The 22,921-nt window shown below is 64.4% G+C and overlaps 1 protein-coding gene across 1 annotated transcript in view; it reads left to right on the forward strand.

The window, feature by feature from the left end:
* Positions 1-7,009: 7,009 nt before the first annotated feature.
* LOC137360176 (prolyl 3-hydroxylase 1-like) overlaps positions 7,010-22,921 on the forward strand; it is a gene marked incomplete at its 5' end in the record, with an annotated part of 78,252 nt that continues 62,340 nt past the window's right edge. Inside the window, one exon of the mRNA XM_068025724.1 lies at positions 7,010-7,147. Coding sequence (XP_067881825.1) covers positions 7,010-7,147 — 138 coding nt within the window. The remainder of the gene's footprint in view (positions 7,148-22,921) is intronic.

Here is a 22,921-nt window from a genome sequence, read left to right on the forward strand (position 1 = left end):
TCTCCCTCCCCCTCTCTCCCTCCCCCTCTCTCCCTCCCCCTCTCTCCCTCTCTCCCTCCCTCCTCTCTCCCTCCCTCTCTCTCCCTCCCTCCCTCTCTCCCTCCCCCTCTCTCCCCACCCCCTCTCTCCCTCCCCCTCTCTCCCTCCCCCTCTCTCCCTCCCCCTCTCTCCCTCCCCCTCTCTCCCTCCCCCTCTCTCCCTCCCCCTCTCTCCCTCCCCCTCTCTCCCTCTCTCCCTCTCTCCCTCTCCCTCTCTCCCTCTCTCCCTCTCTCCCTCCCTCACTCCCTCCCCTCCCCCCTCTCCCCTCTCCCTCTCTCCTCCCCTCTCTCCTCCCCCTCCCCCTCTCCCCTCCCCCTCCCCTCTCTCCTCCCCTCTCTCCCTCCCCCTCCCCTCTCTCCCTCCCTCCCCTCCCCTCCCCTCCCTCTCTCCCACCCCCTCTCCCCCCCTCCCCCTCCCCCTCCCCCTCCCCCTCCCCCCCTCTCCTCCCCCTCCCCCCCTCTCCTCCCACTCCCCCCCACTCCCTCCCTCCCCCCCCCTCCCTCCCCCCCTCCCCCCCTCCCCCTCCCCCTCCCCCTCCCCCTCTCCCTCCCCCTCCCCTCTCCCCCTCCCCCTCTCCCTCCCCCTCCCCCTCTCCCTCCCCCTCCCCCTCTCTCCCTCCCCCCCTCCCCCTCTCTCCCTCCCCCCCTCCCCCCCTCCCTCTCTCCTCCCCCCTCCCCCTCCCCCTCTCTCCTCCCCCCCCCCCCCTCCCCCCCTCCCCCCCTCCCCCTCCCCCCCTCCCCCTCCCCCTCTCTCCCCCCCTCCCCCCCTCCCCCCTCCCCCCCTCCCTCCTCTCCCCCCTCCCTCTCTCCCCCCCTCCCCCCCTCCTCTCTCTCCTCCCCCCCTCCCCCCTCCTCTCTCCCTCCCCCTCTCTCCCTCCCCTCCCCTCTCTCCCTCCCCCTCCCCCTCTCTCCTCCCCTCCCCCTCTCTCCCTCCCCCCCTCCCCCTCCCCCTCCCCCTCTCTCCCTCCCCCTCTCTCCCTCCCCCTCCCCTCTCTCCCTCCCCCTCTCCTCTCTCCCTCCCCCTCTCCCCCTCCCTCCCCTCTCTCCCTCCCCCCTCTCCCTCCCCCCTCTCTCCCTCCCCCTCTCTCCCTCCCCCTCTCTCCCTCACCCTCTCCTCCCTCCCCCCCTCTCTCCCACCCCCTCTCTCCCACCCCCTCTCTCCCACCCCCTCTCTCCCCCCCCTCTCTCCCACCCCCTCTCTCCCACCCCCCTCTCTCCCTCCCCCTCTCCCCCTCTCTCCCTCTCTCCCTCCCCCTCCCCTCTCTCCCTCCCCCCTCCCCCTCTCTCCTCCCCCCTCCCCTCTCTCCCTCCCCCTCCCCCTCTCTCCCTCCCCCTCTCTCCTCCCCTCCCCTCTCTCCCTCCCCCTCTCTCCCCCCCCCCTCTCCCCCCCCCTCTCCCGCCCCCCTCTCCCGCCCCCCTCTCCCGCCCCCCTCTCCCGCCCCCTCTCTCCCGCCCCTCTCTCCCGCCCCCCTCTCCCGCCCCCTCTCTCCCGCCCCCCTCTCTTTCTCTCCGCCCCCCTCTCTTTCTCTCCGCCCCCCTCTCTTCTCTCCGCCCCCCTCTCTTTCTCTCCGCCCCCCTCTCTTTCTCTCCGCCCCCCTCTCTTCTCTCGCCCCCCTCTCTTTCTCTCGCCCCCCTCTCTTTCTCTCCGCCCCCTCTCTTTCTCTCCGCCCCCCTCTCTTCTCTCCGCCCCCCCTCTCTTTCTCTCCGCCCCCCCTCTCTTTCTCTCGCCCCCCCTCTCTTTCTCTCCGCCCCCCCTCTCTTCTCTCGCCCCCCCTCTCTTTCTCTCCGCCTCCCCCCTCTCTTTCTCTCCGCCCCCCTCTCTTTCTCTCCGCCCCCCTCTCTTTCTCTCCGCCCCCCTCTCTTTCTCTCCGCCCCCCTCTCTTTCTCTCCGCCCCCTCTCTTCTCTCTCCCTCCCCCTCTCTCCCTCCCCCTCTCTCCCTCCCCCTCTCTCCCTCCCCTCTCCCTCCCCCTCTCTCCCTCCCCCTCTCTCCCTCCCCCTCTCTCCCTCCCCCTCTCTCCCTCCCCCTCTCTCCCTCCCCTCTCTCCCTCCCCCTCTCTCCCTCCCCCTCTCTCCCTCCCCCTCTCTCCCTCCCCCTCTCTCCCTCCCCCTCTCTCCCTCCCCCTCTCTCCCTCCCCCTCTCTCCCCCTCTCTCCCTCCCCCTCTCTCCCTCCCCCCCTCTCTCCCTCCCCCTCTCTCCCTCCCCCTCTCTCCCTCCCCCTCTCTCCTCCCCCTCTCTCCCTCCCCCTCTCTCCCTCCCCCTCTCTCCCTCCCCCTCTCTCCCTCCCCCTCTCTCCCTCCCCCCTCTCCCCTCTCCCTCTCTCTCTCTCCCTCCCTCCCCCTCTCGCCCTCCCTCCCCCTCTCTCCTCCCTCCCCTCTCTCCCTCCCTCCCCTCTCCCTCCCTCCCCCTCTCCCTCCCTCCCCCTCTCTCCCTCCCTCCCCCTCTCCCTCCTCCCTCCCCCCTCTCTCCCTCCCTCCCCCTCTCTCCCTCCCCTCCCCCTCTCTCCCTCCCTCCCCCTCTCTCCCTCCCTCCCCCCTCTCTCTCTCCCTCTCCCTCTCTCTCCCTCTCCCTCTCTCTCCCTCTCCTCCCCCTCTCTCTCCCTCTCCCTCCCCCTCTCTCTCCCTCTCCCTCCCCCTCTCTCTCCCTCTCCCTCCCCCTCTCTCCCTCTCCCTCCCCCTCTCTCCCTCTCCCTCCCCCTCTCTCCCTCTCCCTCCCCCTCTCTCCCTCTCCTCCCCCTCTCTCCCTCTCCCTCCCCCTCTCTCCCTCTCCCCTCTCCCTCTCCCTCTCTCCCTCTCTCTCCTCCTCTCTCCTCCCCCCTCCCTCCCCCTCCCTCCCCCTCCCTCCCCCTCCCCCCTCCCCCTCCCTCCCCCTCCCTCCCCCTCCCCCCTCCCCCCCCTCCCCCTCCCCCCCTCCCCCTCTCTCCCTCCCCCCTCTCTCCCTCCCCCTCTCTCCCCTCCCCCTCTCTCCCCTCCCCCTCTCTCCCTCCCCCTCTCTCCCTCCCCCTCTCTCCCTCCCCTCTCTCCCTCCCTCTCTTCTCCCTCCCCCTCCTCCCTCCCCCTCTCTCCCTCCCCCTCACTCCCTCCCACACTCCCTCCCCCTCCCCCCCCCTCTCTCCCACCCCCACTCTCCCCCCCCTCTCTCCCTCCCCCTCTCTCCCTCCCCCTCTCACCCTCCCCCTCTCTCCCTCTCCCTCTCCCTCCCTCTCCCTCTCCTCTCCCTCCCCTCTCCCTCTCCCTCCCCTCTCCCTCTCCCTCCCCCTCTCTCCCTCTCTCCCTCTCCCTCTCCCTCTCCCTCTCCCTCTCCTCTCCCTCTCCCTCTCCCTCTCCCTCCCCCCCCCTCCCCCTCTCCCTCTCCCTCCCCTCTCCCTCTCCCTCTCTCCCTCTCTCCCCTCTCCCTCTCCCTCTCCCTCTCCCTCTCCCTCCCCCTCTCTCCCTCCCCTCTCCCCCTCTCTCCCTCCCCTCTCTCCCTCCCCCTCCCTCCCTCCCCTCCCTCCCTCCCCCTCCTCCCTCCCCCTCCCTCCCTCCCCCTCTCCCTCCCCCTCTCTCCCTCCCCCTCTCTCCCTCCCACTCTCTCCCTCCCCCTCTCTCCTCCCCCTCTCTCCCTCCCCCTCTCTCCTCCCCCTCTCTCCCTCCCCTCTCTCCCTCCCCCTCTCTCTCTCCCTCCCCCTCTCTCCCTCCCTCCCCCTCCCTCCCTCCCCCTCTCTCCCTCCCTCCCCCTCTCTCCCTCCCTCCCCTCTCTCCCTCCCTCCCCCTCTCCCTCCTCCCCCCTCTCCTCCCTCCCCCTCTCCTCCCTCCCTCCCCTCTCTCCTCCCTCCCCTCTCTCCCTCTCCTCCCTGTCCCCCTCTCTCCCTCTCCCTCCCCCTCTCTCCCTCTCCCTTCCTGTCCCCCTCTCTCCCTCCCCCTCTCTCCCTCTCCCTCCCCCTCTCTCTCCCTCCCCCTCTCTCCCTCTCCCTCCCCCTCTCTCCCTCTCCCTCCCCCTCTCCCTCTCCCTCCCCCTCTCTCCCTCTCCCTCCCCCTCTCTCCCTCTCCCTCCCCCTCTCTCCCTCTCCCTCCCCCTCTCTCCTCCCCCTCTCTCCCCCTCTCTCCCTCTCCCTCCCCCTCTCTCCCTCTCCCTCCCCCTCTCTCCCTCTCCCTCCCCTCTCTCCTCTCCCTCTCCCTCTCCCTCTCCCTCCCTCCCCCTCTCTCCCTCTCCCTCCCCCTCTCTCCTCTCCCTCCCCCTCTCTCCCTCTCCCTCCCCCTCTCTCCCTCTCCTCCCTCTCCCCTCTCTCCCTCTCCCTCCCCCTCTCTCCCTCTCCCTCCCCCTCTCTCCCTCTCCCTCCCCTCTCTCCCTCTCCCTCCCCCCTCTCCCTCTCCCTCCCCCCCTCTCCCTCTCCCTCCCCCCCTCTCCCTCTCCCTCCCCCCCTCCCCCTCTCCCTCCCCCCCTCTCCCTCCCCCCTCTCCTCCCCCCTCTCTCCTCCCCCCCTCTCCCTCCCCCCCTCTCCCTCCCCCCCTCTCCCTCCCCCCCTCTCCCTCCCCCCTCTCCCTCTCCCTCCCCCCTCTCCCTCTCCCTCCCCCCCTCTTCCCTCCCCCCCTCTCCCTCCCCCCTCTCCCTCCCCCCCCTCCCCCTCCCCCTCTCCCCCTCCCCCTCTCTCCCTCCCCCTCTCTCCTCCCCCTCTCTCTCTCTCCCTCTCTCTCTCCCTCCCCCTCTCTCCCTCCCCCTCTCTCCCGCCCCCTCTCTCCCGCCCCTCTCTCCCGCCCCCTCTCTCCGCCCCCCTCTCTCCCGCCCCCCTCTCTCCCGCCCCCCTCTCTCCCGCCCCCCTCTCTCCCGCCCCCCTCTCTCCCGCCCCCCTCTCTCCCGCCCCCCTCTCCCCCCCTCTCTCCCTCCCCCCTCTCTCCCGCCCCCCTCTCTTTCTCTCTGCCCCCTCTCTTTCTCTCTGCCCCCCTCTCTTTCTCTCTGCCCCCCTCTCTTTCTCTCTGCCCCCTCTCTCCCTCCCCTCTCTCCCTCCCCCTCTCTCCCTCCCCCTCTCTCCCTCCCCTCTCTCCCTCCCCCTCTCTCCCTCCCCTCTCTCCCTCCCCCTCTCTCCCTCCCCCTCCCTGCTGCACGTGCCTCTCACGTATGTTCTCCTTTGCTCTCGCACTCCCTCGTTCACTCTCTCTCTCCGTCTCCCTCCACATTTCAACCAAGCCCCCGTGCAGAAGACACGTCGAGACCCGCGCTCCCCTGCTGTCTCTGAGACAATCTCTCAGGCCCTCCCCTACATGTAGTCGGGGGAATTTCCACTGGTCTGCTGCTGTTTGAGCAATTCCGAGACGGTGGATTGGCGGGGGGGAGGGCATTGAGAGAGGCGGTGGTGACATCGGGCCTCTTCCTCATCCTGTGCAATAGGCCCGAGAGGGGCTGAATGGGTCTCCTCCTGTTCCTGTGTAACAGGCTCAAGAGAGAGAGGGGCTGAATGGGCCTCCTCCTGTTCCTGTGTAACAGGCCGAGAGGGGCTGAATGGGCCTCCTCTTGTTCCCGTGCAACAGGGGTGAGAGGGGCTGAATGGGCCTCCTCCTGTTCCTGTGTAACAGGCTCGAGAGAGAGGGGCTGAATAGGCCTCCTCCTGTTCCTGTGTAACAGGCCCGAGAGAGAGGGGCTGAATGGGCCTCCTCCTGTTCCTGTGTTACAGGCTCGAGAGGGGCTAAATGGGCCTCCTGCTGTTCCTGTGTAACAGGCTCGAGAGAGAGAGAGGGGCTGAATGGGCCTCCTCCTGTCCTGTGTAACAGGCCCGAGAGGGGCTGAATGGGCCTCCTCTTGTTCCCTTGTAACAGGGGTGAGAAGGGCTGAATGGGCCTCCTCCTGTTCCTGTGTAATACGCCCGAGAGGGGCTGAATGGGCCTCCTCTTGTTCCCGTGTAACAGGGGTGAGAAGGGCTGAATGGGCCTCCTCCTGTTCCTGTGTAACAGGCTCGAGAGAGAGAGAGGGGCTGAATAGGCCTCCTCCTGTTCCTGTGTAACAGTCTCGAGAGGGGCTAAATGGGCCTCCTCCTGTTCCTGTGTAACAGGCCCAAGAGGGGCTGAATGGGCCTCCTCCTGTTCCTGTGTAACAGGCCCAAGAGGGGCTGAATGGGCCTCCTCTTGTTCCGTTGTAACAGGCCCGAGAGGGGCTGAATGGGCCTCCTCCTGTTCCTGTGTAACAGGCCCGAGAGGGGCTGAATGAGCCTCCTCCTGTTCCTGTGTAACAGGCCCGAGTGGGGGCTGAATGAGCCTCCTCCTGTTCCTGTGTAACAGGGATGAGAGGGGCTGAATGAGCCTCCTCCTGTTCCTGTGTAACAGGCCCGAGAGGGGCTGAATGGGCCTCCTCCTGCTCCTGTGTACAGGCTCGAGAGAGGGAGGGGCTGAATGGGCCTCCTCCTGTTCCCGTGTAACAGGCTCGAGAGGGGCTGAATGGGCCTCCTCCTGCTCCTGTGTAACAGGCCCGAGAAGGGCTGAATGGGCCTCCTCCTGTTCCTGTGTAACAGGGATGAGAGGGGCTGAATGGGCCTCCTCCTGTTCCTGTGTAACAGGCTCGAGAGGGGCTGAATGGGCCTCCTCCTGTTCCTGTGTAACAGGCTCGAGAGGGGCTGAATGGGCCTCCTCCTGTTCCTGTGGAACAGGCTCGAGAGGGGCTGAATGGGCCTCCTCCTGCTCCTGTGTAACAGGCTCGAGAGAGGGAGGGGCTGAATGGGCCTCCTCCTGTTCCTGTGTAACAGGGATGAGAGGGGCTGAATGGGCCTCCTTCTGTTCCTGTGTAACAGGCCCGAGAGGGGCTGAATGGGCCTCCTCCTGTTCCTGTGTAACAGGCTCGAGAGGGGCTGAATGGGCCTCCTCCTGTTCCTGTGTAACAGGCCCGAGAGGGGCTGAATGGGCCTCCTTCTGTTCCTGTGCAACACGCTCGAGAGGGGCTGAATGGTCTCCTGTTCCCGAACGATGAATCCAGAGACGTGGGTGCAGAAATATTTTTGGGAATTTGCAGACAGTCTGGGCCGCATCCTAATGCTCTGTTGATATTTTCCACGTTTTCCCCCCTCTCCCCGCTCCCATCGCTTCCTGCCCCCGAGGACTCCTGGACTCCAACGGAACTGATCCCACGGTCGATTCAACAGAAACTCCGGTAGGTGAATGGCAGCTACTCCTCCCCTTGCTGCTCCTCCGCCTCGTCCCCTTCGGGGCAGTCGCCCTCAGGCCTACCCCAGGCCGACAGTGCGGCGCTCCCTCAGTACTGACCCTCTGACAGTGCGGCGCTCCCTCAGTACTGACCCTCCGACAGTGCAGCACTCCCTCAGTACTGACCCTCCGACAGTGCAGCACTCCCTCAGTACTGACCGTCCGACAGTGCAGCACTCCCTCAGTACTGTCCCTCTGACAGTGCGGCACTCCCTCAGTACTGATCTCCGACGGCGCGGCACTCCCTCGGTACTGACCCTCCCACGTGCGGCACTCCCTCAGTACTGACCCTCCGACAGTGCAGCACTCCCTCAGTACTGACCGTCCGACAGTGCGGCACTCCCTCAGTCCTGACCCTCCGACAGTGCGGCACTCCCTCAGTACTGACCCTCCGACAGTGCGGCACTCCCTCAGTACTGACCCTCCGACGGCGCGGCACTCCCTCGGTACTGACCTCCCACGGTGCGGCACTCCCTCAGTACTGACCCTCTGACAGTGCGGCGCTTCCTCAGTACTGTCCCTCTGACAGTGCGGCGCTCCCTCAGTACTGACCCTCCGACAGTGCAGCACTCCCTCGGTACTGACCCTCCGACAGCGCGGTGCTCCCTCGGTACTGACCCTCCGACGGTGCGGCACTCCCTCGGTACTGACCCTCCGACAGAGCGGCGCTCCCTCAGTACTGACTCCCCGACAGTGCGGCGCTCCCTCATTTCTGTCCCTCCGACAGTGCGGCACTCCCTCAGTACTGTCCCTCCGACAGTGCGGCACTCCCTCAGTACTGACCCTCCGACCGTGCGGCACTCCCTCCGACAGCACGGTGCTCCCTCGGTACTGACCCTCCGACAATGCGGAGCTCCCTCAGTACTTACCCTCCGACAGTGTGGCACTCCTTGAGTACTGACCCTCCGACAGTGCGGCACTCCCTCAGTACTGACACTCCGACAGCGCGGCGCTCCCTCAGTACTGACCCTCCGACAGTGCGGCACTCCCTCAGTACTGACCCCTCCGACAGTGCGGCACTCCCTCAATACTGACCCTCCGACGGCGCGGCACTCCCTCGGTACTGACCCTCCCACGGTGCGGCACTCCCTCAGTACTGACCCTCCGACAGTGCGGCGCTTCCTCAGTACTGACCCTCTGACAGTGCGGCGCTCCCTCGGTACTGACCCTCTGACAGTGCGGCACTCCCTCAGTACTGACCCTCTGACAGTGCAGCACTCCCTCAGTACTGACCCTCCGACAGTGCGGCGCTCCCTCAGTACTGACCCTCCGACAGTGCGGCACTCCCTCATTACTGACCCTCTGACAGTGCAGCACTCCCTCAGCACTGACCCTCCGACAGTGCGGCGCTCCCTCAGTACTGACCCTCTGACAGTGCGGCGTTCCCTCAGTACTGACCCTCCGACAGTGCGGCACTCCCTCATTACTGACCCTCTGACAGTGCAGCACTCCCTCAGCACTGACCCTCCGACAGTGCGGCGCTCCCTCAGTACTGACCCTCCGACAGTGCAGCACTCCCTCAGTACTGACCCTCCGACAGTGCAGCACTCCCTCAGTACTGTCCCTCTGACAGTGCGGCGTTCCCTCAGCACTCACCCTCCGACAGTGCCGCTCATCCTCAGTACTGTCCCTCTGACAGTGCGGCACTCCGTCAGTACTGTCCCTCTGACAGTGCGGCACACCCTCAGTACTGACCCTCTGACAGTGCGGCACTCCGTCAGTACTGTCCCTCTGACAGTGCGGCACTCCGTCAGTACTGTCCCTCTGACAGTGCGGCACTCCCTCAGTACTGACCCACTGACAGTGCGGCACTCCCTCAGTACTATCCCTCTGACAGTGCGGCGTTCCCTCAGTACTGACCCTCCGACAGTGCGGCGTTCCCTCAGTACTGACCCTCCGACAGTGCAGCACTCCCTCAGTACTGTCCCTCTGACAGTGCGGCGTTCCCTCAGTACTGACCCTCCGACAGTGCAGCACTCCCTCAGTACTGTCCCACTGACAGTGCGGCGTTCCCTCAGTACTGACCCTCTGACAGTGCAGCACTCCCTCAGTACTGTCCCACTGACAGTGCAGCACTCCCTCAGTACTGTCCCACTGACAGTGCAGCACTCCCTCAGTACTGTCCCACTGACAGTGCAGCACTCCCTCAGTACTGTCCCACTGACAGTGCAGCACTCCCTCAGTACTGTCCCACTGACAGTGCAGCACTCCCTCAGTACTGTCCCACTGACAGTGCAGCACTCCCTCAGTACTGTCCCACTGACAGTGCAGCACTCCCTCAGTACTGTCCCACTGACAGTGCAGCGCTCCCTCAGTACTGACCCTCCGACAGTGCGGCACTCCCTCAGTACTGACCCTCCGACAGTGTAGCACTCCCTCAGTACTGACCCTCCGACAGTGTAACACTCCCTCAGTACTGACCCTCCGACAGTGTGGCGCTCCCTCAGTACTGATCCTCCGACAGTGCGGCGCTCCCTCAGTACTGACCCACTGACAGTGCAGCACTCCCTCAGTACTGACCCTCTGATGGAGTGACGCTCCCTCAGTACTGACCCTCCGACAGCGCAGTGCTCCCTCAGTACTGACCCTTTGACAGCGTGGCACTCCCTCAGTACTGACCCTCCGACAGTGCGGCACTCCCTCGGTACTGACCCTCCGACAGCGCGGTGCTCCCTCGGTACTGACCCTCCGACGGTGCGGCACTCCCTCGGTACTGACCCTCCGACAGAGCGGCGCTCCCTCATTTCTGTCCCTCCGACAGTGCGGCGCTCCGTCATTTCTGTCCCTCCGACAGTGCGGCACTCCCTCAGTACTGTCCCTCCGACAGTGCGGCACTCCCTCAGTACTGACCCTCCGACCGTGCGGCACTCCCTCAGTACTGACCCTCCGACAGTGCTGCACTCCCTCAGTACTGACCCTCCGACAGCACGGTGCTCCCTCGGTACTGACCCTCCGACAATGCGGAGCTCCCTCAGTACTGACCCTCCGACAGTGTGGCACTCCTTGAGTACTGACCCTCCGACAGTGCGGCACTCCCTCAGTACTGACCCTCCGACAGCGCGGCGCTCCCTCAGTACTGACCCTCCGACAGTGCGGCGCTCCCTCAGTACTGACCCTCCGACAATGCGGTGCTCACTCAGTACTGACCCTCCGACAGTGCTGCACTCCCTCAGTACTGACCCTCCGACAGTGCGGCACTCCCACAGTACTGACCCTCCGACAGTGCGGCGCTCCCTCAGTACTGACCCTCCGACAGTGCGGCGCTCCCTCAGTACTGACCCTCCGACAGTGCTGCACTCCCTCAGTACTGACCCTCCGACAGTGCGGCACTCCGTCAGTACTGACCCTCCGACAGTGCGGCGCTCCCTCAGTCCTGACCCTCCGACAGTGCGGCGCTCCCTCAGTCCTGACCCTCCGACAGTGCGGCGCTCCCTCAGTACTGACCCTCCGACAGTGCGGCGCTCCCTCAGTACTGTCCCTCCGACAGTGCTGCACTCACTCAGTACTGACCCTCCGACAGTGCGACGCTCCCTCAGTACTGACCCTCCGACAGTGCGGCGCTCCCTCAGTACTGACCCTCCGACAGTGCGGCGCTCCCTCAGTACTGACCCTCCGACAGTGCGGCGCTCCCTCAGTACTGACCCTCCGACAGTGCGGCGTTCCCTCAGTACTGACCCTCCGACAGTGCAGCACTCCCTCAGTACTGTCCCACTGACAGTGCAGCGCTCCCTCAGTCCTGACCCTCCGACTGTGCGGCACTCCCTCAGTACTGACCCTCCGACAGTGCGGCGTTCCCTCAGTACTGTCCCACTGACAGTGCAGCACTCCCTCAGTACTGTCCCACTGACAGTGCAGCACTCCCTGAGTACTGTCCCACTGACAGTGCGGCGTTCCCTCAGTACTGACCTTCCGACAGTGTGGCACTCCCTCAGTACTGACCCTCTGACAGTGCAGCACTCCCTCAGTACTGTCCCACTGACAGTGCAGCACTCCCTCAGTATTGTCCCACTGACAGTGCAGCACTCCCTCAGTACTGACCCTCCGACAGTGTGGCACTCCCTCAGTACTGATCCTCCGACAGTGCGGCGCTCCCTCAGTACTGACCCACTGACAGTGCAGCACTCCCTCAGTACTGACCCTCCGACAATGCGGCGCTCCCTCAGTACTGACCCTCCGACCGTGCGGCACTCCCTCCGGACTGACCCTCCGACAGCACGGTGCTCCCTCGGTACTGACCCACCGACAATGCGGAGCTCCCTCAGTACTTAGCCTCCGACAGTGTGGCACTCCTTGAGTACTGACCCTCCGACAGTGCGGCACTCCCTCAGTACTGACACTCCGAAAGCGCGGCGCTCCCTCAGTACTGACCCTCCGACAGTGCGTCGCTCCCTCAGTACTGACCCTCCGACAATGCGGTGCTCACTCAGTACTGACCCTCCGACAGTGCGGCACTCCCACAGTACTGACCCTCCGACAGTGCGGCACTCCCACAGTACTGACCCTCCGACAGTGCGGCGCTCCCTCAGTACTGACCCTCCGACAGTGCGGCGCTCCCTCAGTACTGACCCTCCGACAGTGCTGCACTCCCTCAGTACTGACCCTCCGACAGTGCGGCACATCCCTCAGTATTGACCCTCCGACAGTGCGGCACTCCCTCAGTACTGACCCTCCGACAGTGCGGCACTCCGTCAGTACTGACCTTCCGACAGTGCGGCGCTCCCTCAGTACTGACCCTCCGACAGTGCGGCGCTCTCTCAGTACTGACCCTCCGACAGTGCGGCGCTCTCTCAGTACTGACCCTCCGACAGTGCGGCGCTCCCTCAGTACTGTCCCTCCGACAGTGCTGCACTCACTCAGTACTGACCCTCCGAGAGTGCGACGCTCCCTCAGTACTGACCCTCCGACAGTGCGGCGCTCCCTCAGTACTGACCCTCCGACAGTGCTGCACTCCCTCAGTACTGACCCTCCGACAGTGCGGCACTCCGTCAGTACTGACCCTCCGACAGTGCGGCACTCCGTCAGTACTGACCCTCCGACAGTGCGGCACTCCCTCAGTACTGACCCTCCGACAGTGCGGCGCTCCCTCAGTACTGTCCCTCCGACAGTGCTGCACTCACTCAGTACTGACCCTCCGAGAGTGCGTCGCTCCCTCAGTACTGACCCTCCGACAGTGCGGCGCTCCCTCAGTACTGACCCTCCGACAGTGCGGCGCTCCTTCAGTACTGACCCTCCGACAGTGCGGCGCTCCCTCAGTACTGACCCTCCGACAGTGCGGCGTTCCCTCAGTACTGACCCTCCGACAGTGCAGCACTCCCTCAGTACTGTCCCACTGACAGTGCAGCGCTCCCTCAGTCCTGACCCTCCGACTGTGCGGCACTCCCTCAGTACTGACCCTCCGACAGTGCGGCGTTCCCTCAGTACTGTCCCACTGACAGTGCAGCACTCCCTCAGTACTGTCCCACTGACAGTGCAGCACTCCCTGAGTACTGTCCCACTGACAGTGCGGCGTTCCCTCAGTACTGACCTTCCGACAGTGTGGCACTCCCTCAGTACTGACCCTCTGACAGTGCAGCACTCCCTCAGTACTGTCCCACTGACAGTGCAGCACTCCCTCAGTATTGTCCCACTGACAGTGCAGCACTCCCTCAGTACTGACCCTCCGACAGTGTGACACTCCCTCAGTACTGATCCTCCGACAGTGCGGCGCTCCCTCAGTACTGACCCACTGACAGTGCAGCACTCCCTCAGTACTGACCCTCCGACAATGCGGCGCTCCCTCAGTACTGACCCTCCGACCGTGCGGCACTCCCTCCGGACTGACCCTCCGACAGCACGGTGCTCCCTCGGTACTGACCCACCGACAATGCGGAGCTCCCTCAGTACTTACCCTCCGACAGTGTGGCACTCCTTAAGTACTGACCCTCCGACAGTGCGGCACTCCCTCAGTACTGACACTCCGAAAGCGCGGCGCTCCCTCAGTACTGACCCTCCGACAGTGCGTCGCTCCCTCAGTACTGACCCTCCGACAATGCGGTGCTCACTCAGTACTGACCCTCCGACAGTGCTGCACTCCCTCAGTACTGACCCTCCGACAGTGCGGCACTCTCACAGTACTGACCCTCCGACAGTGCGGCGCTCCCTCAGTACTGACCCTCCGACAGTGCGGCGCTCCCTCAGTACTGACCCTCCGACAGTGCGGCGCTCCCTCAGTACTGACCCTCCGACAGTGCGGCGCTCCCTCAGTACTGACCCTCCGACAGTGCTGCACTCCCTCAGTACTGACCCTCCGACAGTGCGGCACTCCCTCAGTACTGACCCTCCGACAGTGCGGCACTCCCACAGTACTGACCCTCCGACAGTGCGGCACTCCGTCAGTACTGACCTTCCGACAGTGCGGCGCTCCCTCAGTACTGACCCTCCGACAGTGCGGCGCTCTCTCAGTACTGACCCTCCGACAGTGCGGCGCTCTCTCAGTACTGACCCTCCGACAGTGCGGCGCTCCCTCAGTACTGTCCCTCCGACAGTGCTGCACTCACTCAGTACTGACCCTCCGAGAGTGCGGCGCTCCCTCAGTACTGACCCTCCGACAGTGCGGCGCTCCCTCAGTACTGACCCTCCGACAGTGCGGCGCTCCTTCAGTACTGACCCTCCGACAGTGCGGCGCTCCCTCAGTACTGACCCTCCGACAGTGCGGCGTTCCCTCAGTACTGACCCTCCGACAGTGCGGCACTCCCTCAGTACTGTCCCTCTGACAGTGCGGCGTTCCCTCAGTACTGACCCTCCGACAGTGCAGCACTCCCTCAGTACTGTCCCACTGACAGTGCAGCGCTCCCTCAGTACTGACCCTCCGACGGCGCGGCACTCCCTCGGTACTGACCCTCCCACGGTGCGGCACTCCCTCAGTACTGACCCTCCGACAGTGCGGCGCTCCCTCAGTACTGACCCTCCGACAGTGCGGCGCTCCTTCAGTACTGACCCTCCGACAGTGCGGCGCTCCCTCAGTACTGACCCTCCGACAGTGCGGCGTTCCCTCAGTACTGACCCTCCGACAGTGCAGCACTCCCTCAGTACTGTCCCACTGACAGTGCAGCGCTCCCTCAGTCCTGACCCTCCGACTGTGCGGCACTCCCTCAGTACTGACCCTCCGACAGTGCGGCGTTCCCTCAGTACTGTCCCACTGACAGTGCAGCACTCCCTCAGTACTGTCCCACTGACAGTGCAGCACTCCCTGAGTACTGTCCCACTGACAGTGCGGCGTTCCCTCAGTACTGACCTTCCGACAGTGTGGCACTCCCTCAGTACTGACCCTCTGACAGTGCAGCACTCCCTCAGTACTGTCCCACTGACAGTGCAGCACTCCCTCAGTATTGTCCCACTGACAGTGCAGCACTCCCTCAGTACTGACCCTCCGACAGTGTGACACTCCCTCAGTACTGATCCTCCGACAGTGCGGCGCTCCCTCAGTACTGACCCACTGACAGTGCAGCACTCCCTCAGTACTGACCCTCCGACAATGCGGCGCTCCCTCAGTACTGACCCTCCGACCGTGCGGCACTCCCTCCGGACTGACCCTCCGACAGCACGGTGCTCCCTCGGTACTGACCCACCGACAATGCGGAGCTCCCTCAGTACTTACCCTCCGACAGTGTGGCACTCCTTAAGTACTGACCCTCCGACAGTGCGGCACTCCCTCAGTACTGACACTCCGAAAGCGCGGCGCTCCCTCAGTACTGACCCTCCGACAGTGCGTCGCTCCCTCAGTACTGACCCTCCGACAATGCGGTGCTCACTCAGTACTGACCCTCCGACAGTGCTGCACTCCCTCAGTACTGACCCTCCGACAGTGCGGCACTCTCACAGTACTGACCCTCCGACAGTGCGGCGCTCCCTCAGTACTGACCCTCCGACAGTGCGGCGCTCCCTCAGTACTGACCCTCCGACAGTGCGGCGCTCCCTCAGTACTGACCCTCCGACAGTGCGGCGCTCCCTCAGTACTGACCCTCCGACAGTGCTGCACTCCCTCAGTACTGACCCTCCGACAGTGCGGCACTCCCTCAGTACTGACCCTCCGACAGTGCGGCACTCCCACAGTACTGACCCTCCGACAGTGCGGCACTCCGTCAGTACTGACCTTCCGACAGTGCGGCGCTCCCTCAGTACTGACCCTCCGACAGTGCGGCGCTCTCTCAGTACTGACCCTCCGACAGTGCGGCGCTCTCTCAGTACTGACCCTCCGACAGTGCGGCGCTCCCTCAGTACTGTCCCTCCGACAGTGCTGCACTCACTCAGTACTGACCCTCCGAGAGTGCGGCGCTCCCTCAGTACTGACCCTCCGACAGTGCGGCGCTCCCTCAGTACTGACCCTCCGACAGTGCGGCGCTCCTTCAGTACTGACCCTCCGACAGTGCGGCGCTCCCTCAGTACTGACCCTCCGACAGTGCGGCGTTCCCTCAGTACTGACCCTCCGACAGTGCGGCACTCCCTCAGTACTGTCCCTCTGACAGTGCGGCGTTCCCTCAGTACTGACCCTCCGACAGTGCAGCACTCCCTCAGTACTGTCCCACTGACAGTGCAGCGCTCCCTCAGTACTGACCCTCCGACGGCGCGGCACTCCCTCGGTACTGACCCTCCCACGGTGCGGCACTCCCTCAGTACTGACCCTCTGACAGTGCGGCGCTTCCTCAGTACTGTCCCTCTGACAGTGCGGCGCTCCCTCAGTACTGACCCTCCGACAGTGCAGCACTCCCTCGGTACTGACCCTCCGACAGCGCGGTGCTCCCTCGGTACTGACCCTCCGACGGTGCGGCACTCCCTCGGTACTGACCCTCCGACAGAGCGGCGCTCCCTCAGTACTGACTCCCCGACAGTGCGGCGCTCCCTCATTTCTGTCCCTCCGACAGTGCGGCACTCCCTCAGTACTGTCCCTCCGACAGTGCGGCACTCCCTCAGTACTGACCCTCCGACCGTGCGGCACTCCCTCCGACAGCACGGTGCTCCCTCGGTACTGACCCTCCGACAATGCGGAGCTCCCTCAGTACTTACCCTCCGACAGTGTGGCACTCCTTGAGTACTGACCCTCCGACAGTGCGGCACTCCCTCAGTACTGACACTCCGACAGCGCGGCGCTCCCTCAGTACTGACCCTCCGACAGTGCGGCACTCCCTCAGTACTGACCCTCCGACAGTGCGGCACTCCCTCAATACTGACCCTCCGACGGCGCGGCACTCCCTCGGTACTGACCCTCCCACGGTGCGGCACTCCCTCAGTACTGACCCTCCGACAGTGCGGCGCTTCCTCAGTACTGACCCTCTGACAGTGCGGCGCTCCCTCGGTACTGACCCTCTGACAGTGCGGCACTCCCTCAGTACTGACCCTCTGACAGTGCAGCACTCCCTCAGTACTGACCCTCCGACAGTGCGGCGCTCCCTCAGTACTGACCCTCCGACAGTGCGGCACTCCCTCATTACTGACCCTCTGACAGTGCAGCACTCCCTCAGCACTGACCCTCCGACAGTGCGGCGCTCCCTCAGTACTGACCCTCTGACAGTGCGGCGTTCCCTCAGTACTGACCCTCCGACAGTGCGGCACTCCCTCATTACTGACCCTCTGACAGTGCAGCACTCCCTCAGCACTGACCCTCCGACAGTGCGGCGCTCCCTCAGTACTGACCCTCCGACAGTGCAGCACTCCCTCAGTACTGACCCTCCGACAGTGCAGCACTCCCTCAGTACTGTCCCTCTGACAGTGCGGCGTTCCCTCAGCACTCACCCTCCGACAGTGCCGCTCATCCTCAGTACTGTCCCTCTGACAGTGCGGCACTCCGTCAGTACTGTCCCTCTGACAGTGCGGCACACCCTCAGTACTGACCCTCTGACAGTGCGGCACTCCGTCAGTACTGTCCCTCTGACAGTGCGGCACTCCGTCAGTACTGTCCCTCTGACAGTGCGGCACTCCCTCAGTACTGACCCACTGACAGTGCGGCACTCCCTCAGTACTATCCCTCTGACAGTGCGGCGTTCCCTCAGTACTGACCCTCCGACAGTGCGGCGTTCCCTCAGTACTGACCCTCCGACAGTGCAGCACTCCCTCAGTACTGTCCCTCTGACAGTGCGGCGTTCCCTCAGTACTGACCCTCCGACAGTGCAGCACTCCCTCAGTACTGTCCCACTGACAGTGCGGCGTTCCCTCAGTACTGACCCTCTGACAGTGCAGCACTCCCTCAGTACTGTCCCACTGACAGTGCAGCACTCCCTCAGTACTGTCCCACTGACAGTGCAGCACTCCCTCAGTACTGTCCCACTGACAGTGCAGCACTCCCTCAGTACTGTCCCACTGACAGTGCAGCACTCCCTCAGTACTGTCCCACTGACAGTGCAGCACTCCCTCAGTACTGTCCCACTGACAGTGCAGCACTCCCTCAGTACTGTCCCACTGACAGTGCAGCACTCCCTCAGTACTGTCCCACTGACAGTGCAGCGCTCCCTCAGTACTGACCCTCCGACAGTGCGGCACTCCCTCAGTACTGACCCTCCGACAGTGTAGCACTCCCTCAGTACTGACCCTCCGACAGTGTAACACTCCCTCAGTACTGACCCTCCGACAGTGTGGCGCTCCCTCAGTACTGATCCTCCGACAGTGCGGCGCTCCCTCAGTACTGACCCACTGACAGTGCAGCACTCCCTCAGTACTGACCCTCTGATGGAGTGACGCTCCCTCAGTACTGACCCTCCGACAGCGCAGTGCTCCCTCAGTACTGACCCTTTGACAGCGTGGCACTCCCTCAGTACTGACCCTCCGACAGTGCGGCACTCCCTCGGTACTGACCCTCCGACAGCGCGGTGCTCCCTCGGTACTGACCCTCCGACGGTGCGGCACTCCCTCGGTACTGACCCTCCGACAGAGCGGCGCTCCCTCATTTCTGTCCCTCCGACAGTGCGGCGCTCCGTCATTTCTGTCCCTCCGACAGTGCGGCACTCCCTCAGTACTGTCCCTCCGACAGTGCGGCACTCCCTCAGTACTGACCCTCCGACCGTGCGGCACTCCCTCAGTACTGACCCTCCGACAGTGCTGCACTCCCTCAGTACTGACCCTCCGACAGCACGGTGCTCCCTCGGTACTGACCCTCCGACAATGCGGAGCTCCCTCAGTACTGACCCTCCGACAGTGTGGCACTCCTTGAGTACTGACCCTCCGACAGTGCGGCACTCCCTCAGTACTGACCCTCCGACAGCGCGGCGCTCCCTCAGTACTGACCCTCCGACAGTGCGGCGCTCCCTCAGTACTGACCCTCCGACAATGCGGTGCTCACTCAGTACTGACCCTCCGACAGTGCTGCACTCCCTCAGTACTGACCCTCCGACAGTGCGGCACTCCCACAGTACTGACCCTCCGACAGTGCGGCGCTCCCTCAGTACTGACCCTCCGACAGTGCGGCGCTCCCTCAGTACTGACCCTCCGACAGTGCTGCACTCCCTCAGTACTGACCCTCCGACAGTGCGGCACTCCGTCAGTACTGACCCTCCGACAGTGCGGCGCTCCCTCAGTCCTGACCCTCCGACAGTGCGGCGCTCCCTCAGTCCTGACCCTCCGACAGTGCGGCGCTCCCTCAGTACTGACCCTCCGACAGTGCGGCGCTCCCTCAGTACTGTCCCTCCGACAGTGCTGCACTCACTCAGTACTGACCCTCCGACAGTGCGACGCTCCCTCAGTACTGACCCTCCGACAGTGCGGCGCTCCCTCAGTACTGACCCTCCGACAGTGCGGCGCTCCCTCAGTACTGACCCTCCGACAGTGCGGCGCTCCCTCAGTACTGACCCTCCGACAGTGCGGCGTTCCCTCAGTACTGACCCTCCGACAGTGCAGCACTCCCTCAGTACTGTCCCACTGACAGTGCAGCGCTCCCTCAGTCCTGACCCTCCGACTGTGCGGCACTCCCTCAGTACTGACCCTCCGACAGTGCGGCGTTCCCTCAGTACTGTCCCACTGACAGTGCAGCACTCCCTCAGTACTGTCCCACTGACAGTGCAGCACTCCCTGAGTACTGTCCCACTGACAGTGCGGCGTTCCCTCAGTACTGACCTTCCGACAGTGTGGCACTCCCTCAGTACTGACCCTCTGACAGTGCAGCACTCCCTCAGTACTGTCCCACTGACAGTGCAGCACTCCCTCAGTATTGTCCCACTGACAGTGCAGCACTCCCTCAGTACTGACCCTCCGACAGTGTGGCACTCCCTCAGTACTGATCCTCCGACAGTGCGGCGCTCCCTCAGTACTGACCCACTGACAGTGCAGCACTCCCTCAGTACTGACCCTCCGACAATGCGGCGCTCCCTCAGTACTGACCCTCCGACCGTGCGGCACTCCCTCCGGACTGACCCTCCGACAGCACGGTGCTCCCTCGGTACTGACCCACCGACAATGCGGAGCTCCCTCAGTACTTAGCCTCCGACAGTGTGGCACTCCTTGAGTACTGACCCTCCGACAGTGCGGCACTCCCTCAGTACTGACACTCCGAAAGCGCGGCGCTCCCTCAGTACTGACCCTCCGACAGTGCGTCGCTCCCTCAGTACTGACCCTCCGACAATGCGGTGCTCACTCAGTACTGACCCTCCGACAGTGCGGCACTCCCACAGTACTGACCCTCCGACAGTGCGGCACTCCCACAGTACTGACCCTCCGACAGTGCGGCGCTCCCTCAGTACTGACCCTCCGACAGTGCGGCGCTCCCTCAGTACTGACCCTCCGACAGTGCTGCACTCCCTCAGTACTGACCCTCCGACAGTGCGGCACATCCCTCAGTATTGACCCTCCGACAGTGCGGCACTCCCTCAGTACTGACCCTCCGACAGTGCGGCACTCCGTCAGTACTGACCTTCCGACAGTGCGGCGCTCCCTCAGTACTGACCCTCCGACAGTGCGGCGCTCTCTCAGTACTGACCCTCCGACAGTGCGGCGCTCTCTCAGTACTGACCCTCCGACAGTGCGGCGCTCCCTCAGTACTGTCCCTCCGACAGTGCTGCACTCACTCAGTACTGACCCTCCGAGAGTGCGACGCTCCCTCAGTACTGACCCTCCGACAGTGCGGCGCTCCCTCAGTACTGACCCTCCGACAGTGCTGCACTCCCTCAGTACTGACCCTCCGACAGTGCGGCACTCCGTCAGTACTGACCCTCCGACAGTGCGGCACTCCGTCAGTACTGACCCTCCGACAGTGCGGCACTCCCTCAGTACTGACCCTCCGACAGTGCGGCGCTCCCTCAGTACTGTCCCTCCGACAGTGCTGCACTCACTCAGTACTGACCCTCCGAGAGTGCGTCGCTCCCTCAGTACTGACCCTCCGACAGTGCGGCGCTCCCTCAGTACTGACCCTCCGACAGTGCGGCGCTCCTTCAGTACTGACCCTCCGACAGTGCGGCGCTCCCTCAGTACTGACCCTCCGACAGTGCGGCGTTCCCTCAGTACTGACCCTCCGACAGTGCAGCACTCCCTCAGTACTGTCCCACTGACAGTGCAGCGCTCCCTCAGTCCTGACCCTCCGACTGTGCGGCACTCCCTCAGTACTGACCCTCCGACAGTGCGGCGTTCCCTCAGTACTGTCCCACTGACAGTGCAGCACTCCCTCAGTACTGTCCCACTGACAGTGCAGCACTCCCTGAGTACTGTCCCACTGACAGTGCGGCGTTCCCTCAGTACTGACCTTCCGACAGTGTGGCACTCCCTCAGTACTGACCCTCTGACAGTGCAGCACTCCCTCAGTACTGTCCCACTGACAGTGCAGCACTCCCTCAGTATTGTCCCACTGACAGTGCAGCACTCCCTCAGTACTGACCCTCCGACAGTGTGACACTCCCTCAGTACTGATCCTCCGACAGTGCGGCGCTCCCTCAGTACTGACCCACTGACAGTGCAGCACTCCCTCAGTACTGACCCTCCGACAATGCGGCGCTCCCTCAGTACTGACCCTCCGACCGTGCGGCACTCCCTCCGGACTGACCCTCCGACAGCACGGTGCTCCCTCGGTACTGACCCACCGACAATGCGGAGCTCCCTCAGTACTTACCCTCCGACAGTGTGGCACTCCTTAAGTACTGACCCTCCGACAGTGCGGCACTCCCTCAGTACTGACACTCCGAAAGCGCGGCGCTCCCTCAGTACTGACCCTCCGACAGTGCGTCGCTCCCTCAGTACTGACCCTCCGACAATGCGGTGCTCACTCAGTACTGACCCTCCGACAGTGCTGCACTCCCTCAGTACTGACCCTCCGACAGTGCGGCACTCTCACAGTACTGACCCTCCGACAGTGCGGCGCTCCCTCAGTACTGACCCTCCGACAGTGCGGCGCTCCCTCAGTACTGACCCTCCGACAGTGCGGCGCTCCCTCAGTACTGACCCTCCGACAGTGCGGCGCTCCCTCAGTACTGACCCTCCGACAGTGCTGCACTCCCTCAGTACTGACCCTCCGACAGTGCGGCACTCCCTCAGTACTGACCCTCCGACAGTGCGGCACTCCCACAGTACTGACCCTCCGACAGTGCGGCACTCCGTCAGTACTGACCTTCCGACAGTGCGGCGCTCCCTCAGTACTGACCCTCCGACAGTGCGGCGCTCTCTCAGTACTGACCCTCCGACAGTGCGGCGCTCTCTCAGTACTGACCCTCCGACAGTGCGGCGCTCCCTCAGTACTGTCCCTCCGACAGTGCTGCACTCACTCAGTACTGACCCTCCGAGAGTGCGGCGCTCCCTCAGTACTGACCCTCCGACAGTGCGGCGCTCCCTCAGTACTGACCCTCCGACAGTGCGGCGCTCCTTCAGTACTGACCCTCCGACAGTGCGGCGCTCCCTCAGTACTGACCCTCCGACAGTGCGGCGTTCCCTCAGTACTGACCCTCCGACAGTGCGGCACTCCCTCAGTACTGTCCCTCTGACAGTGCGGCGTTCCCTCAGTACTGACCCTCCGACAGTGCAGCACTCCCTCAGTACTGTCCCACTGACAGTGCAGCGCTCCCTCAGTCCTGACCCTCCGACTGTGCGGCACTCCCTCAGTACTGACCCTCCGACAGTGCGGTGTTCTCTCAGTACTGTCCCACTGACAGTGCAGCACTCCCTCAGTACTGTCCCACTGACAGTGCAGCACTCCCTGAGTACTGTCCCACTGACAGTGCGGCGTTCCCTCAGTACTGACCTTCCGACAGTGTGGCACTCCCTCAGTACTGTCCCACTGACAGTGCAGCGCTCCCTCAGTCCTGACCCTCCGACTGTGCGGCACTCCCTCAGTACTGACCCACTGACAGTGCAGCACTCCCTCAGTACTGTCCCACTGACAGTGTGGCACTCCCTCAGTACTGTCCCACTGACAGTGCAGCGCTCTCTCAGTCCTGACCCTCCGACTGTGCGGCACTCCCTCAGTACTGACCCACTGACAGTGCAGCACTCCCTCAGTACTGTCCCACTGACAGTGCAGCACTCCCTCAGTACTGTCCCACTGACAGTGCAGCACTCCCTCAGTACTGTCCCACTGACAGTGCAGCACTCCCTCAGTATTGTCCCACTGACAGTGCAGCACTCCCTCAGTACTGACCCTCCGACAGTGTGGCACTCCCTCAGTACTGATCCTCCGACAGTGCGGCGCTCCCTCAGTACTGACCCACTGACAGTGCAGCACTCCCTCAGTACTGACCCTCCGACAATGCGGCGCTCCCTCAGTACTGACCCTCCGACCGTG

This window comes from Heterodontus francisci, unplaced genomic scaffold, assembly GCF_036365525.1.
Source record: "Heterodontus francisci isolate sHetFra1 unplaced genomic scaffold, sHetFra1.hap1 HAP1_SCAFFOLD_1128, whole genome shotgun sequence".
Lineage (NCBI taxonomy): Eukaryota > Metazoa > Chordata > Chondrichthyes > Heterodontiformes > Heterodontidae > Heterodontus > Heterodontus francisci.